The 18,131-nt window shown below is 40.1% G+C and overlaps 1 protein-coding gene across 8 annotated transcripts in view; it reads left to right on the top strand.

Annotated features, from left to right (window-relative positions):
• The window catches only part of NEK11 (NIMA related kinase 11), a 324,099-nt gene that overhangs the window by 280,573 nt on the left and 25,395 nt on the right, over nt 1-18,131 (top strand). For 2 of the 8 annotated variants that reach the window (XM_053598489.1, XM_053598486.1), the window contains one exon: nt 11,754-11,947. The exons of the other annotated variants lie outside the window; for them this stretch is intronic. Coding sequence is in view for 1 of the 2 variants with exons in the window: in XM_053598486.1 (XP_053454461.1) it covers nt 11,754-11,760 (7 nt within the window). In the remaining variant the exon portion in view is untranslated. Of the gene's footprint in view, nt 1-11,753; nt 11,948-18,131 lie in introns of those variants that run through there. 8 annotated transcript variants of the gene reach the window in all.

The raw sequence follows: 18,131 nt of genomic DNA, 5'->3' as shown, positions 1-18,131 counted from the left end.
TAAAATCTTTCTGTCTCACTGATTAAAATAACCCTTCAATGGAGCAACAGATGAAACTGTGGTTCATTTCTTATCTATTTTCTGAATCTCATGGAAGAGATTTTGGCTATGCTTCCAACATTTCCTTCCTTTAATAAAAAGTCAATATCAGGAAGCATTTCTGAAAAAGTCACTGAAATCACCATTTCAATTTTAAAACAACAAAAGCTTGTAATAAGGAAGGATTGGCAACCAGCAAATTAGGGCTCCTTGCCCAAAAGCAGTGGTCCTTAACTTATATGTAAGGTTTAAGAGACCCTTTATAAGAGCCAATCAGACCTCTTACCCAGCTGCTCAGCTCTGCAATCAATTAAATGAAGTTCCCTTTCGAGTCTGTTAGGTGTGAGGCATTGTGCTGTGGAGCACACAGCACAGAGGTACCTTCAGCTTAGCTAGGGAGCCTGAACACCTGGAAGTGTGATTTGTAAGATAGGAATATGTGCCAAGTGCCACCCTGGAAGGTGAGAGGAGGGGCCCATTTTTAACGGGATGGACAATCTATGCCAGGCATCCTCAAACTGTGGCCCGCGGGCCACGTGAAGCGGTGTGAATTGTATTTGTTCCCGTTTTGTTTTTTACTTCAAAATAAGATATGTGCAGTGGGCATAGGAATTTGTTCATAGTTTTTTTGTTTTTTTTTTTAACTATAGTCCGGCCCCCCAGTGGTCTGAGGGACAGTGAATTGGCCCCCTGTTTAAAAAGTTTGAGGACGCCTGATCCATGCACTTCTCTCTCAAGTGTACTGTTGAGTCTGTTTCCCTGCCTCAAGAGTGACTTGCCCACTTTCTAGGCAAGGTTCTTGCCCAAGGTTCAGCCACATCACTGTAACCCATGTGCCAGCCAGCTTGTCTCTGCCCCTCTAGGTCTAGGCAACCTTGCCACAAACCCTAAGGCCATGCCCAGTGGTAGCTCAAAGCCTTTCCTGAGACTTCTGCAAATTACTGGGTGTTGTGATGAGTCCGTCCTTTGAATTTCTCTCTGTTGTCCCCACTCTGTACAGTATGAAAATCCAACCTGCTTATCCATTTTCTCTAATGCCCCTAACTCACGCAGATCTTCTCTGAGAACACTTGAGTTTGGGGGAGATTTGAAAGCCAGTGATAAAGGTCTCATGTCACAAGGAAATAAGCAACTTCAAACTAATCATTAGGCTTTCCTGTTCTTAAGCAATGCTCTTTAGCAAGCAGGCTCACTGGAAAGGAGGTTCTGCTATGGTTTCCCATGGAGTACAAATTTCTTCTTATAAGGACACCACTCAGATAGGCTTAGGCTCACCTGAATGGCCTTGTTTTAACTGAATCACATGTTTCAAGCCCTCATCTCTAAATATAGTCACATTCTGAGGTAGTGGGGGTTAGGGCTTCAACATAAGAATATTGGGGATACACAAGTCAGCCCATAATATCAGGTGTTGTCCTTACCTGTGGTGGGAAGGACTTTCTCATGGGCCTTTTTCTGCCCGGGCCATGAAGGGTAGATGTGAGTCTCTGGAAACATTGGCACCTGCCATGACAGTGTCATAAAATGCCTCCCCAAGGGCCTCTGCCCATGCAACAGAGACGACTAATGGGATTTGATTTGTAACCTTTTTTGTTTAGTGTCACTTGTAGCAGATAAGACAAACCTGGCTTTCTCCCCTGTGCCTAGATTTCAGTTTCTGGGTGGTGTACACTTCCAGACCTGGAGGCAGCACCTCAGCCTCTGTCTCAGTGACCACTGGTCCAGGCCACACCCCTTCTCAGTGTGGTTTGTTGTCACCCAGAAGTCCCCGATAAGACAACCTGGCACCATGGACCTGCTGTCATGGAGCAGCACAGTGCAGAGGGACAGGGAAAGGCTATGCTCATTTTTGTGAGAACTTGGGTTTCTTAACACTGCCTCTGCAAGTGAGTTGTCCAAGTTCTTGACTCCAGTAGTTACAGAGCAGGGCCTTTGATTGAAGCAGACAACTAGGCAAGTTTTCCAGGGAAACCTGAGGAAAGGCATCTCACTATCTAGGTCTTTCAGCAGACAAATAACTTTAGACATAGGAATGTTTTCCCAAGCAAGTCAGAAATGAGAAAACCTCTGTTTTGCACTGTTGGTTATGGTATGGCAAGACAGAGCCCTGTTTTAGTTCTTGGTCCTAGCCTCACGCTTGATGCCTGGCAGCCTGGGCAGGATGCTGAGCTTATGTGTGGTCCTATCTTACATCAGTGCGTGCATCTTCACCAACACCAGGTCAGAAATGAGACAGGCAAGAGGAGTTTCAGACAAGGCAGGGGAGCCTCTGCTTTTACATCATTTTATAAAAAGAAAGAAGAAAAGATTATTTTTCAGTATATTTTGTCAGCTGCAATATTCTAAGCCTAAGAAGTTATGATGCCTACCATTGCAAAAATCAGAGAACCAGCTGAGATTTGAAAGAAGCAGGGCAGATGAGAGCATGCAGGCCAAGGGTTCTGTCTCCTTTGTCTTTTGTCCAAGTCATTTTTGACTGGACAACTGTCCGTTAGTGTTCTGGACCCAAGGATGTCCCCTGCTGCTACAGTGATGCCAAACTCTCTGTGACCCCACCTGACACTTGATGAAGGAGCCTTGAGACAGCCTTCAATCATGCACCCAGATATCTACAAGTCTGCTAAACTCTGAGAGGCAAGATCTCTGCTTTCTTCATTAAAAACAAACAAAATTCACAAAAAAGGAAGTTTTAGGTTCACAGCAAAATTGAGAGAAAGGTACAGAGGGCATATACCTCCTGCCCTTACACAGGCATGGCCTCACCCTTTATCAACATCCCCCATCATAGTGGGACGTTTGTTAAATTAACGAAACTACATCCATACATTATGATCACTGAGAAGTTCATTGTTTGCTTTGGGGTTCCCTTTTGGTGTTGTACATCCTATATGGGTTTGGGGAAATATATAATGGCATGTATCCATCATTATAGACAGTAGTTTCACTACCCTAAAAGTCCTCTGAGCCCTGCCTGTTCATTTCTCCCTCCCTCCCTACCCCCGGAAACCACTGATCTTTTTACTGTCTCCATAGTTTTTCCTTTTCCACAATGTTGCAAATTTAACTAGTTGTAACAATACAGTATGTAGCCTTTTCAGGCTGTGTCTTTCATTTAACCATGGTTCCTTCATGTCTTTTCATGTCTTGATAGCTCGTTTCTTGTTAGTTCTGGATAACATTTCATTGTCTGGATGCACCACAGTCTATTCATCCATTCACCTACTGAAAAACATGAGGTCATCATCAAGCTTCCAAGTTCTGGCAATTATGAATAAAGCTGCTGTAAACAATCTGTGCTCAGGTCTTTGTGTGGACGTATTTTCAACTCTTAAGAGTAAATAAATACCAAGGAGTGTGATTGTTGGATCATGAAGTAAAAATATGCGTAGTTTTGTAAAAAACTGCCAAACTGTCTTTCAAAGTGGCCGAACTAGTTTATGTTTTCTTCAGCAATAAATGAGAGTTTCTATATATCCACATCCCTGTTAGCATTTGCAGTTGTCAGTGTTGTGGTTTTGGTCATTCTAATAAGTATGTAGAGATACTTGCATTTCTCCGGTGACATACGTTGAGGAGCATCTGTTCATTTGCTTATTTGCCAACCATATGTCTTCTTTGGTCCATCTTTGAGTTGGGTTGTTTTCTCATTGTAAGAGTCCTTTATCAGATATATCTTTTGCAAATATTTTCTTCCAATATATGGTATGTCTTTTCATTCCCTGGTGTAGTCTTTTGCAGGAAGAAATTTTAAAATTACAGCCTAGCAATATGACATCCCATGGGATTGGACTCCATTCATCTCTGTGTTTTCCTTCGAGGTTTTCATGATACTGTACTACAGATTAATATAAAAATACAAAATCTGAAACTTTTTTTTTTTAAATCTGAAACTTTTGAGTACTGACTTTCTGCTCAAAAGAAATGCTCGGATTCCAGATTTTGAGATTAAAAATAGCCTCCCGGGTTACGTCAACGTTTAAGAAATACGGACCAAACCTCCAATAAGCATGCGTTAGCTCTTGCTTTCTTCAGTGGTGTTTATTGAGCCCTTGCTCTTGCAAAGAACAGTGCTTACAACTGTAGGGAGTGGAGAGAGAAATAGAAGACACAGTCTTTGCCTTCTACAGAATGAAAATCTACTTCATTAAAAAATGTATTTATCGGGCAGCGCCTGTGGCTCAAGGAGCAGGGCGCCAGTCCCATATGCCGGAGGTGGTGGGTTCAAACCCAGCCCCGGCCAAAAACCAAAAAAAAAAAAAAAAAGTATTTATTCTTTGTCAGAAAGATTTGAAAATCAAGTTACCAGTTGATGTATATAAATAGCATGTTTTGCTGATCAGAGCTTAACTCTTACACCTGAAAGAAATCTATTTTATGCATTTTTACATCAAATGAAATATACAATAAGGCGGGGTTGGGTGTAGTGGCTCACACCTGTAATCCTAGCACTCTGGGAGGCCAAGGAGGATGGATTGCCTGAGCTCAGAGGTTCAAGACCAACCTGAACAAGAGCGAGACCCCATCTCTAAAAATAGCTGAGTGTTGTGGTGGATGCCTGTAGTCACAGCTACTCTGAAGGCTCAGACAAGAGAATCGCTTGAACTCAAGAGTTTGAGGTTGCTGTGAGCTGTGACACCACAGCACTCTACCAAAGGCAACAAAATGAGACTCTGTCTCAAAAAACATTATATATATTAATATATATGTGTGTGTGTATTATGAGTGTTATTATGTGTAAATGTGTGCATATATATAAGGCTAATAAAATTACACATATAGCAATGAAGATCAAAAGGAAAGCGAGGAAGTTAATGTGCTGACCATAGTTGCTCTGTGAGTATACAGTTTGGCTGTGAGCTTCTGGGAAGCCAGGTCACTAAGAGGAAACATGATACAATTCCTAGTTCTCATTATCAAGAATGTAGGTATGCTACCAGTTCTTCGGGAAAGGCAGACTTCTCATATGGTGTTTTACATAGAGCATATTGAGCTAAGTAATATTGTCAATCATTCTGTAGGATATGCAGATGTGAATTTCTTATTCCCTTTTTTTTTTTTTTTTTGGTCCGGGGCTGGGTTTGAACCCACCACCACGCATATATAGGGCTGGCGCCCTACTCCTTTGAGCCATAGGTGCCGCCCAGATGTGAATTTCTTAAAGTGATAAAGAGCTGTCCTATAATTAACTAAACCATGTAGTCTTCCAGAGGTCTAACTCCATTTAATGATAAAACTTCAAGTACCTAGAGAATTTCTAATCTCTTGGGTTTAATTAGAATTAAGTATTTGTTTCTCATTTTTTTTAATTAAAAATATTCCTTGAAGAAGGAATAAGAACAAAACTGAAGGCAGATTTTGATTTAAATTCTCAGAGGAATAAATGTCAGGGATGCCCTTGGCTGATTTGATGAGTATGCTTCTTTATTGTCATGAATTAATTAACTAACAGTGTTTTGACTTTCTGTTTTTGTTATTGGCTTCTAATCAAGGAATGTTAAAGAACAATTGCTCTTATTGATTTTCTAAGAAAGGGGAGATGCAGAATAGCATCCATTAGTCACTCAGCGTGGAGCTCCATCCATCTTTAGTGGGAGTTCTGCTGGATTGGTTTACCTGTTCTTCAGGCAGTAGCATCTTACCCATAATAGCCAGGAAAGTCTGAATAGAGTAAAACATGGAAGGGTTTCTTAACTCAAAACCGATTCTAAAGCATCTCAAGGAGTTATTACATGCTATCAACTTTACATGCTATGAATTTATGAATGCAGAAATATGTGAAAACAAATTCTAGTGGCTAAGAAAAGAAAGAGGGAAAAGAAAGCACAGAACATTTCTACTTCCTTCATGAAGAATCGAGGATTATCCTCTTACAGTATAACTGCTGCAGTCTGGTCTAAGTCTGCCTTTTCTTTGTCTGGTACACATTTTCCTGGTGGTCTTCTGCATATTCCACTCTAATCTGAACTGAGATGATCCATTCTTTTTAACACAGTTCTTCTGTAATTTTGTAAATGTTATTTATACAGGGTGCCCATAAGATTTATGTGCAATTTTAAAATTGCACATGAACTTTATGGCCACCCTGCATATGCACCTGAGTATTCTCAAAATTTGATTTAAGCACAATTGCTATTGGCTTGTTTTTTTAATTCCTGCACTTTCTACTGTACTCCGTAAAATGCTTGGTGATATCCAATTCCTCCCGCAGAATGTTTTTTCATGTTTGCTTGAAGCCTATAGGTCTGTCTAATGTTGGGACTCAGATATTCTGCCTGGCATGGTGCTGGGAAAGACATTGTTTTTTCTTTTTTCTATTTTTTTTAAATTAAATCATAGCTGTGTACATTAATGTAATCATGGGGGTACAATGTGCTGGTTTTATATACAATTTGAAATATTTGCATCAAACTGGTTAACACAGCCTTCATGGCATTTTCTTAGTTATTATGTTAAGACATTTATATTCTACATTTAGTAAATTTCACATGTACCCTTGTAAGATGTACCATAGGTGTGGTCCCACCAATTACCCTCCCTCCACCGAACCTCTCCCCACCCCTCCCCTCACCTCCCTTTCCTCTTTCCCCAAATTCTTGGGCTATAATTGAGTTATAGCTTTCATAGAAAGCTATAAATTAGTTTCAGAGTAGGGCTGAGTACATTGGATACTTTTTCTTCCATTCTTGAGATACTTTGCTAAGAAGAATATGTTCCAGCTCCATCCATGTAAACATAAAGAGGTGAAGTTTCCATCTTTCTTTAAGGCTGCATAATATTCCATGGTGTACATATACCACAATTTATACACTCTTTCTCAGCTGGGTCCTTGGGGGCTAAAGCAATACAAATTGGGTTCTGAAGTTATTATTTGCATTGTTGAAAAACATCATTGGCACATAGATAGTCATTTTCTAGTGATCTGGTTTAAAATGGATCTTCCACCATCAGAAGCATAGATGCCTTTAAAACAACCTCCTCTCCACCTGCTTGCAGTAGCTCAAGAGATATTCCCATTGAATGCAACTCCCAAGCAATGACTTTTCATTACCTCCCCAAATCACACCAAGATTCTTCATGGACTAGAACATGTGGGTACAAGACAAATGCTTTGTAAAATTTTTTTTTTGACACTATTATCTGCTTAAATGGAAGAATTAATGGTGAGTAACTTAAGTTAGGAGGTGAGTCTTTTGCCAGACAGACTAAAGAATGCGATAGCGAAAATTCCCCTTTTATTCAGAAATGAGAGGGCAAAACATTGTATTTTAAAAGGAAGCTATGATAGGCGGCACCCATGCTCAGTGGGTAGGGCACCGGCCACATACACTGAGGCTGGTGGGTTTGAACCTGGCCTGGGCCAGCTAAAACAACAATGACAACTACAAGAAAAAATAGCTGGGCATTGATAGTGGGTGCCTGTAGTCCAAGCTACTTGGGAGGTTGAAGCAAGAGAATCTCTTGAGCCCAAGAGTTTGAGGTTGCTGTGAGCTGTGACAGCACAGCACTCTAACGAGGGCAACATAGTAAGACTCTGTCTCAAAAAAAAGGAAGCTCTGATTACATGATTTCCTTCCTGCACTTTGTTTATAGAAATAAGAGGCTGCAATGATTTAGACAGGGTTCTCTGTTGTTGGTTCCTCAGCACTGAGATTATATGCTGAATAAATAGCTATTGGATGAGTAAATGAATGAATGAATGAAATATGGGGTCATAGAAATGAATTTTTGTCTTTATTGTACTCGAGTCTCTAAAAAATTTCTCACTGATCTATGATAATGCAGATCTTTGGTTCTCTTATATGAATTGTGGATTGGGCTTCAGGATAATGGACTCTAGGAGCAGTTTTCAGAAACACATAGGTTTGTTTTCTCTGGACAAGATGCAGGGCTTCAGTGAGGAACTGGCTTTCTTTTTTTTTTTTACTAAATCATAGCTGTGTACATTAATGCAATCATGGGGTACAATGTGCTGGTTTTATATACAATTTGAAATACTTTCATGAAACTGGTTAACATAGCCTTCACCGCATTTTCCTAGTTATTGTGTTAAGACATTTATATTCTACACTTAGTAGATTTAACATGTGCCCCTATAAAGGAACAGGGTTTTTATTCGAGGATTAATATGAAGTATTTCCTCATGGACTGCAAAGACTAATTCTCAAGATTAGATGAGGAAAGATTTTGTAGACAACTTCACTCATGAAAAAGTTAGCTACTTGGTTACTCTAACAGTGTTCGCTCAGAACACACTCCCAGCACCTGGGTTCTCCCACTCACTGCCTTTTTGGCCTTCCTTAACTCTTTCCTGTTCTGAATCCAACCTGGTGCAGGAAAAAAAGAGTTCCGTGGAATCAGACTGATCTGAATTAGCAACATGGCTCTGCCATTTTAAGTTCTAAAACGAGTATTTCGGGGAGGCGGAGCAAGATGGCAGCCGAGTAACAGCTTCCTTGCATCTGGGCACCGTGATTCTGGGGAGATAGGACTCCAGGCATCTCTGGCTGGTGGGAACTGCCTATCATCACTCCTATGAGGATACAGGAAGTCAGCGAGAGACTTCTGGACCCCAAGAGGAGGACTAAAACAGTGGAAAACCGGGAAGTGGTCGCGTGTGTTCAATTCGTCTAAACCCGCCCACAACTGTAAGTTCAGTAGCAGCGAGACTGCAAACCAGAAAGGCCTTACCTGTGAACTGTTTTGATGTCCTTGGACTTGGCACTGAGTTGAACTGCCTTGGGGAAGGCCTGAGCCGGAGTGCAGAGAACTTTGGCTGTTGTCTAGGGCCCCAGTCTGAGCCGCTGAGCCAGACGGAGCTAATAGTGTTTGGCGGTGGGTCACACAGATCCATTGTCAGTGATCTGCCCCGGCAAGCTCCTCCCTCAAGGTCGCAGAGCTAGAAACGGGTGGGAGCTGGTAACCCAGCAACCAAGTAGCCTAAGGGTGGGGTCTGAGCCGCCTTGCAGCCCTAACCCTCAGGGCAGAGTGAGACCGGTTTTGGCACACTGGGTAAGTGGATAGCCACTTCAGCAGTGATTCCAGCGAGAAAGCTGGGAAAGCTTCTGCTCAGCAAGTTTACAAGTTCAAAGTGCCTTTTAAGTGGGCTGAAGAGAGATTTAGGGTGTCTACCTGCTGGGGTTTGAGAAATCAGCAGCCTCCAGTTGTATCAGAACTGTGATGAACATCTCATACCCCAGAAGACCACATGTTGCCCAGACAATATTCAATAACATATATAAACGGCTTTGTTTTTGGTTGTGTATATTTTTCTTTCTTTTTTTTTGTTTGGTTGTTTTTTTTATTTGTTTATTTTGACGTTGCTGATGTTCTTTTGTTTTTTTTATTTCAATCTTTTCCACACAGATCCCTTTTTCTTTCTCAATTTTCCTAGTTTAATCATAATTTCCCATTGCTGCCTTTTTTAATAACTTCAACTTCATTTTTGCTAGTGTTTCTACCGATATCATTTGGTTTTTCACCGAATTTTATCTCCGTAAAGTTTTCTGTTTGCTTGTTTTGGTTTGATTTATAGCATTTTTGTCTTTCCTCTCTACTTGGTGGAGGTGGGGTACTGTGTCTGATCAGGTTAGCAAAGAGCTGCTGACCTCAAGGGAACCACACAACTGGGCACCCCCAGAAGGTGGGGTTTTTTAAGGTTGTGTCAAAGTACCCTACTGTACACCTATATTGCCCTGTCTCCCTCTTTCTGTGCCTCTCTTCTTTTTGTCAATATTCCTTATACCCACCCCCTCTCCTTTCTCTATCTTTCCTTTTTTCTTATCACTCGGTCATCCTTTCTTTCATCCCCTTTTTTTGCTCTTCAACCTTCTCACCCTTCTGGTCCTGTAACCCTTACTCCACAGGCACAAGAACTTAAAGAGCAAGAGGAAGTGAAAGGAAAATTAGGGCAAGGAAACAGATAAAAGAAATCACTCATGAGGAAGAATCAGCAGAAAACTCCAGGCAACATGAAGAACCAGTCCAGAACAACCCCACCAAGGGACCATGAGGTAGCTACTGCAGATGATTCCACCAGTATAGAAATGTTAGGAATGACAGAAAGGGAATTTAGAATACACATGTTGAAAACAATGAAAGAAATGATGGAAACAATGAAGGAAATTGCTAATAAAGTGGAAAATAACCAAAAGGAAATCCAAAAACAGAATCAAATAAGAGATGAACGATATGAAGAATATAAAAAGGATATAGCAGACCTGAAGGAACTGAAACAGTCAATCAGGGAACTTAAAGATGCAATGGAAAGTATCAGCAACAGGTTAGACCATGCAGAAGAAAGAATTTCAGAGGTAGAAGACAAAGTTCTTGAGATAACTCAGACAGTAAAAGAGACAGAAAAGAAGAGAGAGAAAGCAGAACGTTCACTGTCAGAATTATGGGACTTTATGAAGCGTTCCAACATACGAGTTATAGGAATTCCAGAAGGGGAAGAAGAATGCCCCAGAGGAATGGAAGCCATACTAGAGAATATTATAAAAGAAAATTTCCCAAACATCACCAAAGATTCTGACACACTGCTTTCAGAGGGATATCGGACCCCGGGTCGCCTCAATTCTAACCGAGCTTCTCCAAGACACATTGTGATGAACCTGTCCAAAGTCAAGACAAAAGAAAAGATTCTGCAAGCTGCCAGGAGTAAGCACCAGTTGACCTACAGGGGCAAATCCATCAGAGTTACCACAGACTTCTCTAATGAAACTTTCCAAGCAAGAAGACAATGGTCATCTACCTTTAATCTACTTAAACAGAACAATTTTCAGCCCAGAATTCTGTACCCTGCTAAGCTAAGCTTCAAAATTGAAGGAGAAATCAAATCATTTACGGATATACAAACATTGAGGAAATTCGCCACAACAAGACCAGCTCTACAGGAAATACTTCAACCTGTTCTGCACACTGACCACCATAATGGATCAGCAGCAAAGTAAGAACTCAGAAATCAAAGGTCAGAACCTAACCTCCACACTGATGCAAAAGATAAAACTAAGCAATGGACTCTCACCAAATAAGACGAATAGAATACTACCACACTTATCAATTATCTCAATAAATGTTAATGGCTTGAATTCCCCACTGAAGAGACATAGATTGGCTGACTGGATTAAAAAACACAAGCCATCCATGTGCTGTCTGCAAGAAACACACCTGGCTTCAAAAGACAAATTAAAGCTCCAAGTCAAGGGTTGGAAGACAATTTTTCAGGCAAATGGAATTCAGAAGAAAAGAGGAGTTGCAATCTTATTTTCAGATACATGTGGATTTAAAGCAACTAAAGTCAAAAAAGACAAAGATGGTCACTTTATATTGGTCAAGGGAAAACTACAACAAGAAGACATTTCAATTCTAAATATTTATGCACCCAATTTAAATGCTCCCAGATTCTTGAAGCAGACCTTACTCAGTCTGAGCAATATGATATCTGATAATACCATCATAACAGGGGACTTTAACACACCTCTTACAGAGCTGGACAGATCCTCTAAACAGAAATTAAACAAAGATGTAAGAGATTTAAATGAGACCCTAGAACAACTATGCTTGATAGACGCATATAGAACACTCCACCCCAAAGACAAAGAATATACATTTTTCTCATCACCCCATGGAACATTCTCCAAAATTGATCATATTGGGACACAAAACAAATATCAACAGAATCAAAAGAATTGAAATTTTACCTTGTATCTTTTCAGACCATAAGGCACTAAAGGTGGAACTCAACTCTAACAAAAATGCTCAACCCCACCCAAAGGCATGGAAATTAAACAATCTTCTGTTGAATAACAGATGAGTGCAGGAAGAAATAAAACAGGAAATCATTAACTTCCTTGAGCATAACAACAATGAAGACACAAGCTACCAAAACCTGTGGGATACTGCAAAAGCAGTTTTGAGAGGAAAATTCATCGCTTTAGATGCCTACATTCGAAAAACAGAAAGAGAGCACATCAACAATCTCACAAGAGATCTTATGGAATTGGAAAAAGAAGAACAATCTAAGCCTAAACTCAGTAGAAGAAAAGAAATATCCAAAATCAAATCAGAGATCAATGAAATTGAAAACAAAAGAATCATTCAGAAAATTAATGAAACAAGGAGTTGGTTTTTTGAAAAAATAAATAAAATAGATAAACCATTGGCCAGACTAACTAGAAATAGAAAAGTAAAATCTCTAGTAACCTCAATTAGAAATGATAAAGGGGAAATAACAACTGATCCCACAGTGATACAAGAGATCATCTCCGAATACTACCAGAAACTGTATGCCCAGAAATTTGACAATGTGAAGGAAATGGATCAATATTTGGAATCACACCCTCTCCCTAGACTTAGTCAGGAAGAAATAGACCTCCTGAACAGACCAATTTCAAGCACTGAGATCAAAGAAACAATAAAAAAGCTTCCAACTAAAAAATGCCCTGGTCCAGATGGCTTCACTCCAGAATTCTATCAAACCTTCAAGGAAGAGCTTATTCCTGTACTGCAGAAATTATTCCAAAAAACTGAGGAAGAAGGAATCTTCCCCAACACATTCTATGAAGCAAACATCACCCTGATACCAAAACCAGGAAAAGACCCAAACAAAAAGGAGAATTTCAGACCACTCTCACTCATGAATATAGATGGAAAAATTCTCAACAAAATCCTAGCCAATAGATTACAGCTTATCATCAAAAAAGTCATTCATCATGATCAAGTACGCTTCATCCCAGGGATGCAAGGCTGGTTTAACATACGCAAGTCTTTAAACGTTATCCACCATATTAACAGAGGCAAAAATAAAGATCACATGATCCTCTCAATAGATGCAGAAAAAGCATTTGATAAAATCCAGCATCCTTTTCTAATTAGAACACTGAAGAGTATAGGCATAGGTGGCACATTTCTAAAACTGATTGAAGCTATCTATGACAAACCCACAGCCAATATTTTACTGAATGGAGTAAAACTCAAAGCTTTTCCTCTTAGAACTGGAACCAGACAAGGTTGTCCTCTGTCACCTTTACTATTCAACATAGTGCTGGAAGTTCTAGCCAATACAATTAGGCAAGACAAGGAAATAAAGGGAATCCAAATGGGAGCAGAGGAGGTCAAACTCTCCCTCTTTGCTGACGACATGATCTTATACTTAGAGAACCCCAAAGACTCAACCACAAGACTCCTAGAAGTCATCAAAAAATACAGTAATGTTTCAGGATATAAAATCAATGTCCACAAGTCAGTAGCCTTTGTATACACCAATAACAGTCAAGATGAGAATCTAATTAAGGACACAACTCCCTTCACCATAGTTTCAAAGAAAATGAAATACCTAGGAATATACCTTACGAAGGAGGTGAAGGACCTCTATAAAGAAAACTATGAACTCCTCAGAAAGGAAATAGCAGAGGATATTAACAAATGGAAGAACATACCATGCTCATGGATGGGAAGAATCAACATTGTTAAAATGTCTATACTTCCCAAAGCAATCTACGTATTCAATGCCATTCCTATCAAAGTACCTACATCATACTTTCAAGATTTGGAAAAAATGATTCTGCATTTTGTATGGAACCGGAAAAAACCCCGCATAGCTAAGGCAGTTCTTAGTAACAAAAATAACGCTGGGGGCATCAGCATACCAGATTTTAGTCTGTACTACAGAGCCATAGTGGTCAAGACAGCATGGTACTGGCACAAAAACAGAGACATAGACACTTGGAATCGAATTGAACACCAAGAAATGAAACTAACATCTTACAACCACCTAATCTTTGATAAACCAAACAAGAACTTACCTTGGGGGAAAGACTCCCTATTCAGTAAATGGTGTTGGGAGAACTGGATGTCTACATGTAAAAGACTGAAACTGGACCCACACCTTTCCCCACTCACAAAAATTGACTCAAGATGGATAAAGGACTTAAATTTAAGGCATGAAACAATAAAAATCCTTAAAGAAAGCATAGGAAAAACACTGGAAGATATTGGCCTGGGGGAAGACTTCATGAAGAAGACTGCCATGGCAATTGCAACAACAACAAAAATAAACAAATGGGACTTCATTAAACTGAAAAGCTTCTGTACAGCTAAGGACACAATAACCAAAGCAAAGAGACAACCCACACAATGGGAAAGGATATTTGCATATTTTCAATCAGACAAAAGCTTGATAACCAGGATCTATAGAGAACTCAAATTAATCCACATGAAAAAAGCCAACAATCCCTTATATCAATGGGCAAGAGACATGAATAGAACATTCTCTAAAGACGACAGACGAATGGCTAACAAACACATGAAAAAATGTTCATCATCTCTATATATTAGAGAAATGCAAATCAAAACATCCCTGAGATATCATCTAACCCCAGTGAGAATGGCCCACATCACAAAATCTCAAAACTGCAGATGCTGGCGTGGATGTGGAGAGAAGGGAACACTTTTACACTGCTGGTGGGACTGCAAACTAGTACAACCCTTCTGGATGGAAGTATGGATAAACCTCAAAGCACTCAACCTAGACCTCCCATTCGATCCTGCAATCCCATTACTGGGCATCTACCCAGAAGGAAAAAAATCCTTTTATCATAAGGACACTTGTACTAGACTGTTTACTGCAGCTCAATTTACAATCGCCAAAATGTGGAAAGAGCCTAAATGCCCACCAACCCAGGAATGGATTAACAAGCTGTGGTATATGTATACCATGGAATACTATTTAGCCATTAAAAAAAATGGAGACTTTACATCCTTCGTATTAACCTGGATGGAAGTGGAAGACATTATTCTTAGTAAAGCATCACAAGAATGGAGAAGCATGAATCCTATGTACTCAATCTTGATATGAGGATAATTAATGACAATTAAGGTTATGGGGGGGGGAAGAAAGAGGGATGGAGGGAGGGGGGTGGGGCCTTAGTGTGTGTCACACTTTATGGGGGCAAGACATGATTGCAAGAGGGACTTTACCTAACAATTGTAATCAGTGTAACTGACTTATTGTACCCTCAATGAATCCCCAACAATAAAAAAAAAAAAAGAATTAAAAAAATGAATATAAAAAAAAAAAAAGAAATAATTAGGTAACACATGATAAGTCCTAGGAATAGTGCCTGAAATATGGGGAAAGCTGGTAAATTGCAGTCACTTTTATTTCATGTGCCCCTCAATGGCCACCTCTTCAATGTCACTATCGCTGCCTGCCACGCTGACTGCTGTGTCTAGCTGCTGGTTTTATCCTAGTTGCTGCCTAGAACTAGCTGATTGAGAATGTGTAATGACCACGCTGTGGAAATTATAACAGTTCTCATGCCTTAGAGACATTGTAGTATCTTCTTAGCCCACTGACCTTGGGGCAGCAGGTGGGAGCTGGGGGAGATCTGGAGAATAAGCCGTGTAGATGTCAGCCCATTTTGCAGATAAAGGGAGTGTCTTCTAAGCTTTAATCTTTGTGCAGAGGAGACCTAGGATCAGTCTCCTGAGGACTAATCCGGGCAATATACGTGGAATGTGGGTTTCAGGGTGGTTGTAGGCTTCGGGGATCCTTCTTTTGAAGAATCCGCTCATGGCTGACACTGCTTCTTTAGAAGGCACTTACCATTTATTGAATGAGTGTTCATTCTCATAGCTGTGGCTTTTATATCTGCAGCACAAACACAGGCTGATCTCTTCTAATCTAGAAAAGGGGCAGGGGTAACTCAGCTAAATCTCAGAACCCCTAAGACACTTACACGTGCCTATTTCAGAACAGTTTGAATAGGAAGACTGAAAAGGAAAGGGAAGTAAACAGGACACAGGAAGATTTCATAGTCCTCCCTATGTTATAGACACAGCAACTCATCTGAAGTTTTTCATACTGTGTTTCCCTGTACATGATTTTACTATTTTAAACTAGCACAAACAAAAACATCTTAGGAAATTTTCATGAATAAGACTTCTACAACATTTCTACAATAGTAGCCCATTAGTGCAATGTACTAGCAATACTTTTGATCCCTGGGTTTACATACGAACCAAGTAGCATTTCAACATTGTGCTTTTCTTAAAAATAAATGAAACGGCAATTCTTTCCATTTGAAAGGTTTTCAACTGAAGGTTTATTTACTTTTCAGTCCACTATATTGGGAAATAAGTGTCAGCTGCCAACTTAACAATGCTGCCATTTATTTTTGGAACATCATCTAATTTTTTGTTGTTGTTTACCCAGGATACTGGTTGAGAATCTCTAGATTCATCTCGAGAAATCCCTCTCATTGCTTTCTTCCAGTTTATCCATGGAGAAAGAGTGTGTGTGTGTGGCATTAAGTTGTAGAATTCTGTAACCAGGATCTCACACCATCTCACATACTATTATTTATCTGTGTACTGTTAAAGCATCAATGGCAGGAGATTGAGGTGGAAAGTCATGGACCTAGAATACTAGGTTCTCTTGTGCTCATTTCGATGTTCCAAACAAGGACCAGGTTGTTGGACCCACAGCTGATTTACTATCAAATTACACAACAAATCTTAGAAGAAAATCTTTTATATCTAGAGAATATTATATCTTGGAAAGGAATTCTACCCAGCCTTTCTCAACTTGTCTGTCAGTCAGGATCTTGTAAAAAGAAACCACAGCAGTTATTTTAATGAAGGTGATTTAATATAGAGTGGTTTACTAGGTATTAGGGAACGAAAAAGATGAAATGAGGACATTGGAAGATCATGGAGAAGCAACTGCAGGGAGCAGCTGCTGCCTGTAGGCTGGGAGAGCATAAGGAAGAACAGGACTATTAAAACTCAGAGGCCCAGAGGAGGGTCCCGTAGGGACTCAGACCTCTGAGGAGGAGACACTGCTCGGCTCCTGCTAGTGTCAGGAGGGACTCTGTGGGTTGGTCCCAGATCTCAGAGGAGCGCGTACCAGCTGGCAGTTTTTGGTGTTTGGGGATGGAGTGAAGGGGCTGAGGCTGGGTTGGCAAACTGGACACAGCTGCTGCTAGAGAGAAGCGTTGCCAACATGACAGTCATGGGAACTATAGGGCAAATCTCTTTTTCCTCCACCTTGTAAGTCTTTCTCTAGCACCTCCTATTGGCAGAGCCTAGGGCTCAGGGTCACGGGCAGAGTGCAGAAGAGTATTGCCAGCCCACCCCACACCAAAGGCATTGTTGGAGCAGAAACCCCAGTCTTAAGAACTTCATGACCTAATGAAGACCCGCACTTACTGTAGCCCTCACGTTGTACATTAGATCTTAAACTACTCATCCTGTGTGAGTAGTGAGCGCAACTTTGTACCCTTTAACTTCCATCTCCCCATTTAGCCCTTCCCTCACAACCACCATTCTATGTACTGTAGGCAATTTTATTTTTTTTTTAGATTCCCCATGCAGTGAGATCATACAGTATTTTCTGCCTGTGTCTGGTTTAGTTCAGTTAGTACAGTGTCCTCCGTGTCCATCCATGTTGTCACAAATAGCAGTATCTTCTCTTTTAAATGCTGAATAATATACCTGTGTGTGTATGCACGCGTGTGCGCGCACATGTGTACCTGTGTACCATAATTAGTTTATTCATCTGTAGATAGAAGCAAGTGATTTTCGTATCTTGCCATGTTCCTATTTTTTTTTTGTTTGTTTGGTTTTTTTTAGTTTTCAGTACAAAGGCTTAAAGACTGTCACGGCTTTCTACATGTATATATTCAAAGACAATTCTCAAAAAGCTGGGTTTTTCTTTCATACTCCAAGTAGACAGGTCTGCAATTATTATAAACAAATCGTTCAAACAGCCTGATTTCTTGAAAAAAGAAAAAAAATTATGCCTCTCTTATTTTCCCCTCAAATAGAACTTCTTAATGCCAATTAAAACATACAACCTAATTGCTAGTAACCATATTTTTAAAAGCTCCCTAATTAGATCAAAATTTAAAGTGAATGCAACCATATTAGAAACTTCTCATGGATCTTTAATTTGTATCTCTCACTCATAAAGCTAGCCCTCTGTGTCCTCCACTCCTCCCTGGCTGTAGAGGAACACACAGTTTTACTCACACTGAACCTATTTTTCAAACGCAATCACTTTTCCTAGGTATAGACACAGAAGGTCACCTAAT

The sequence above is a fragment of the Nycticebus coucang genome, chromosome 8 (assembly GCF_027406575.1).
Source record: "Nycticebus coucang isolate mNycCou1 chromosome 8, mNycCou1.pri, whole genome shotgun sequence".
Taxonomy (NCBI): Eukaryota; Metazoa; Chordata; class Mammalia; order Primates; family Lorisidae; genus Nycticebus; species Nycticebus coucang.
Note: the sequence above shows the minus strand (reverse complement) of the source record. Positions and strands in the feature narration are given on the sequence as shown.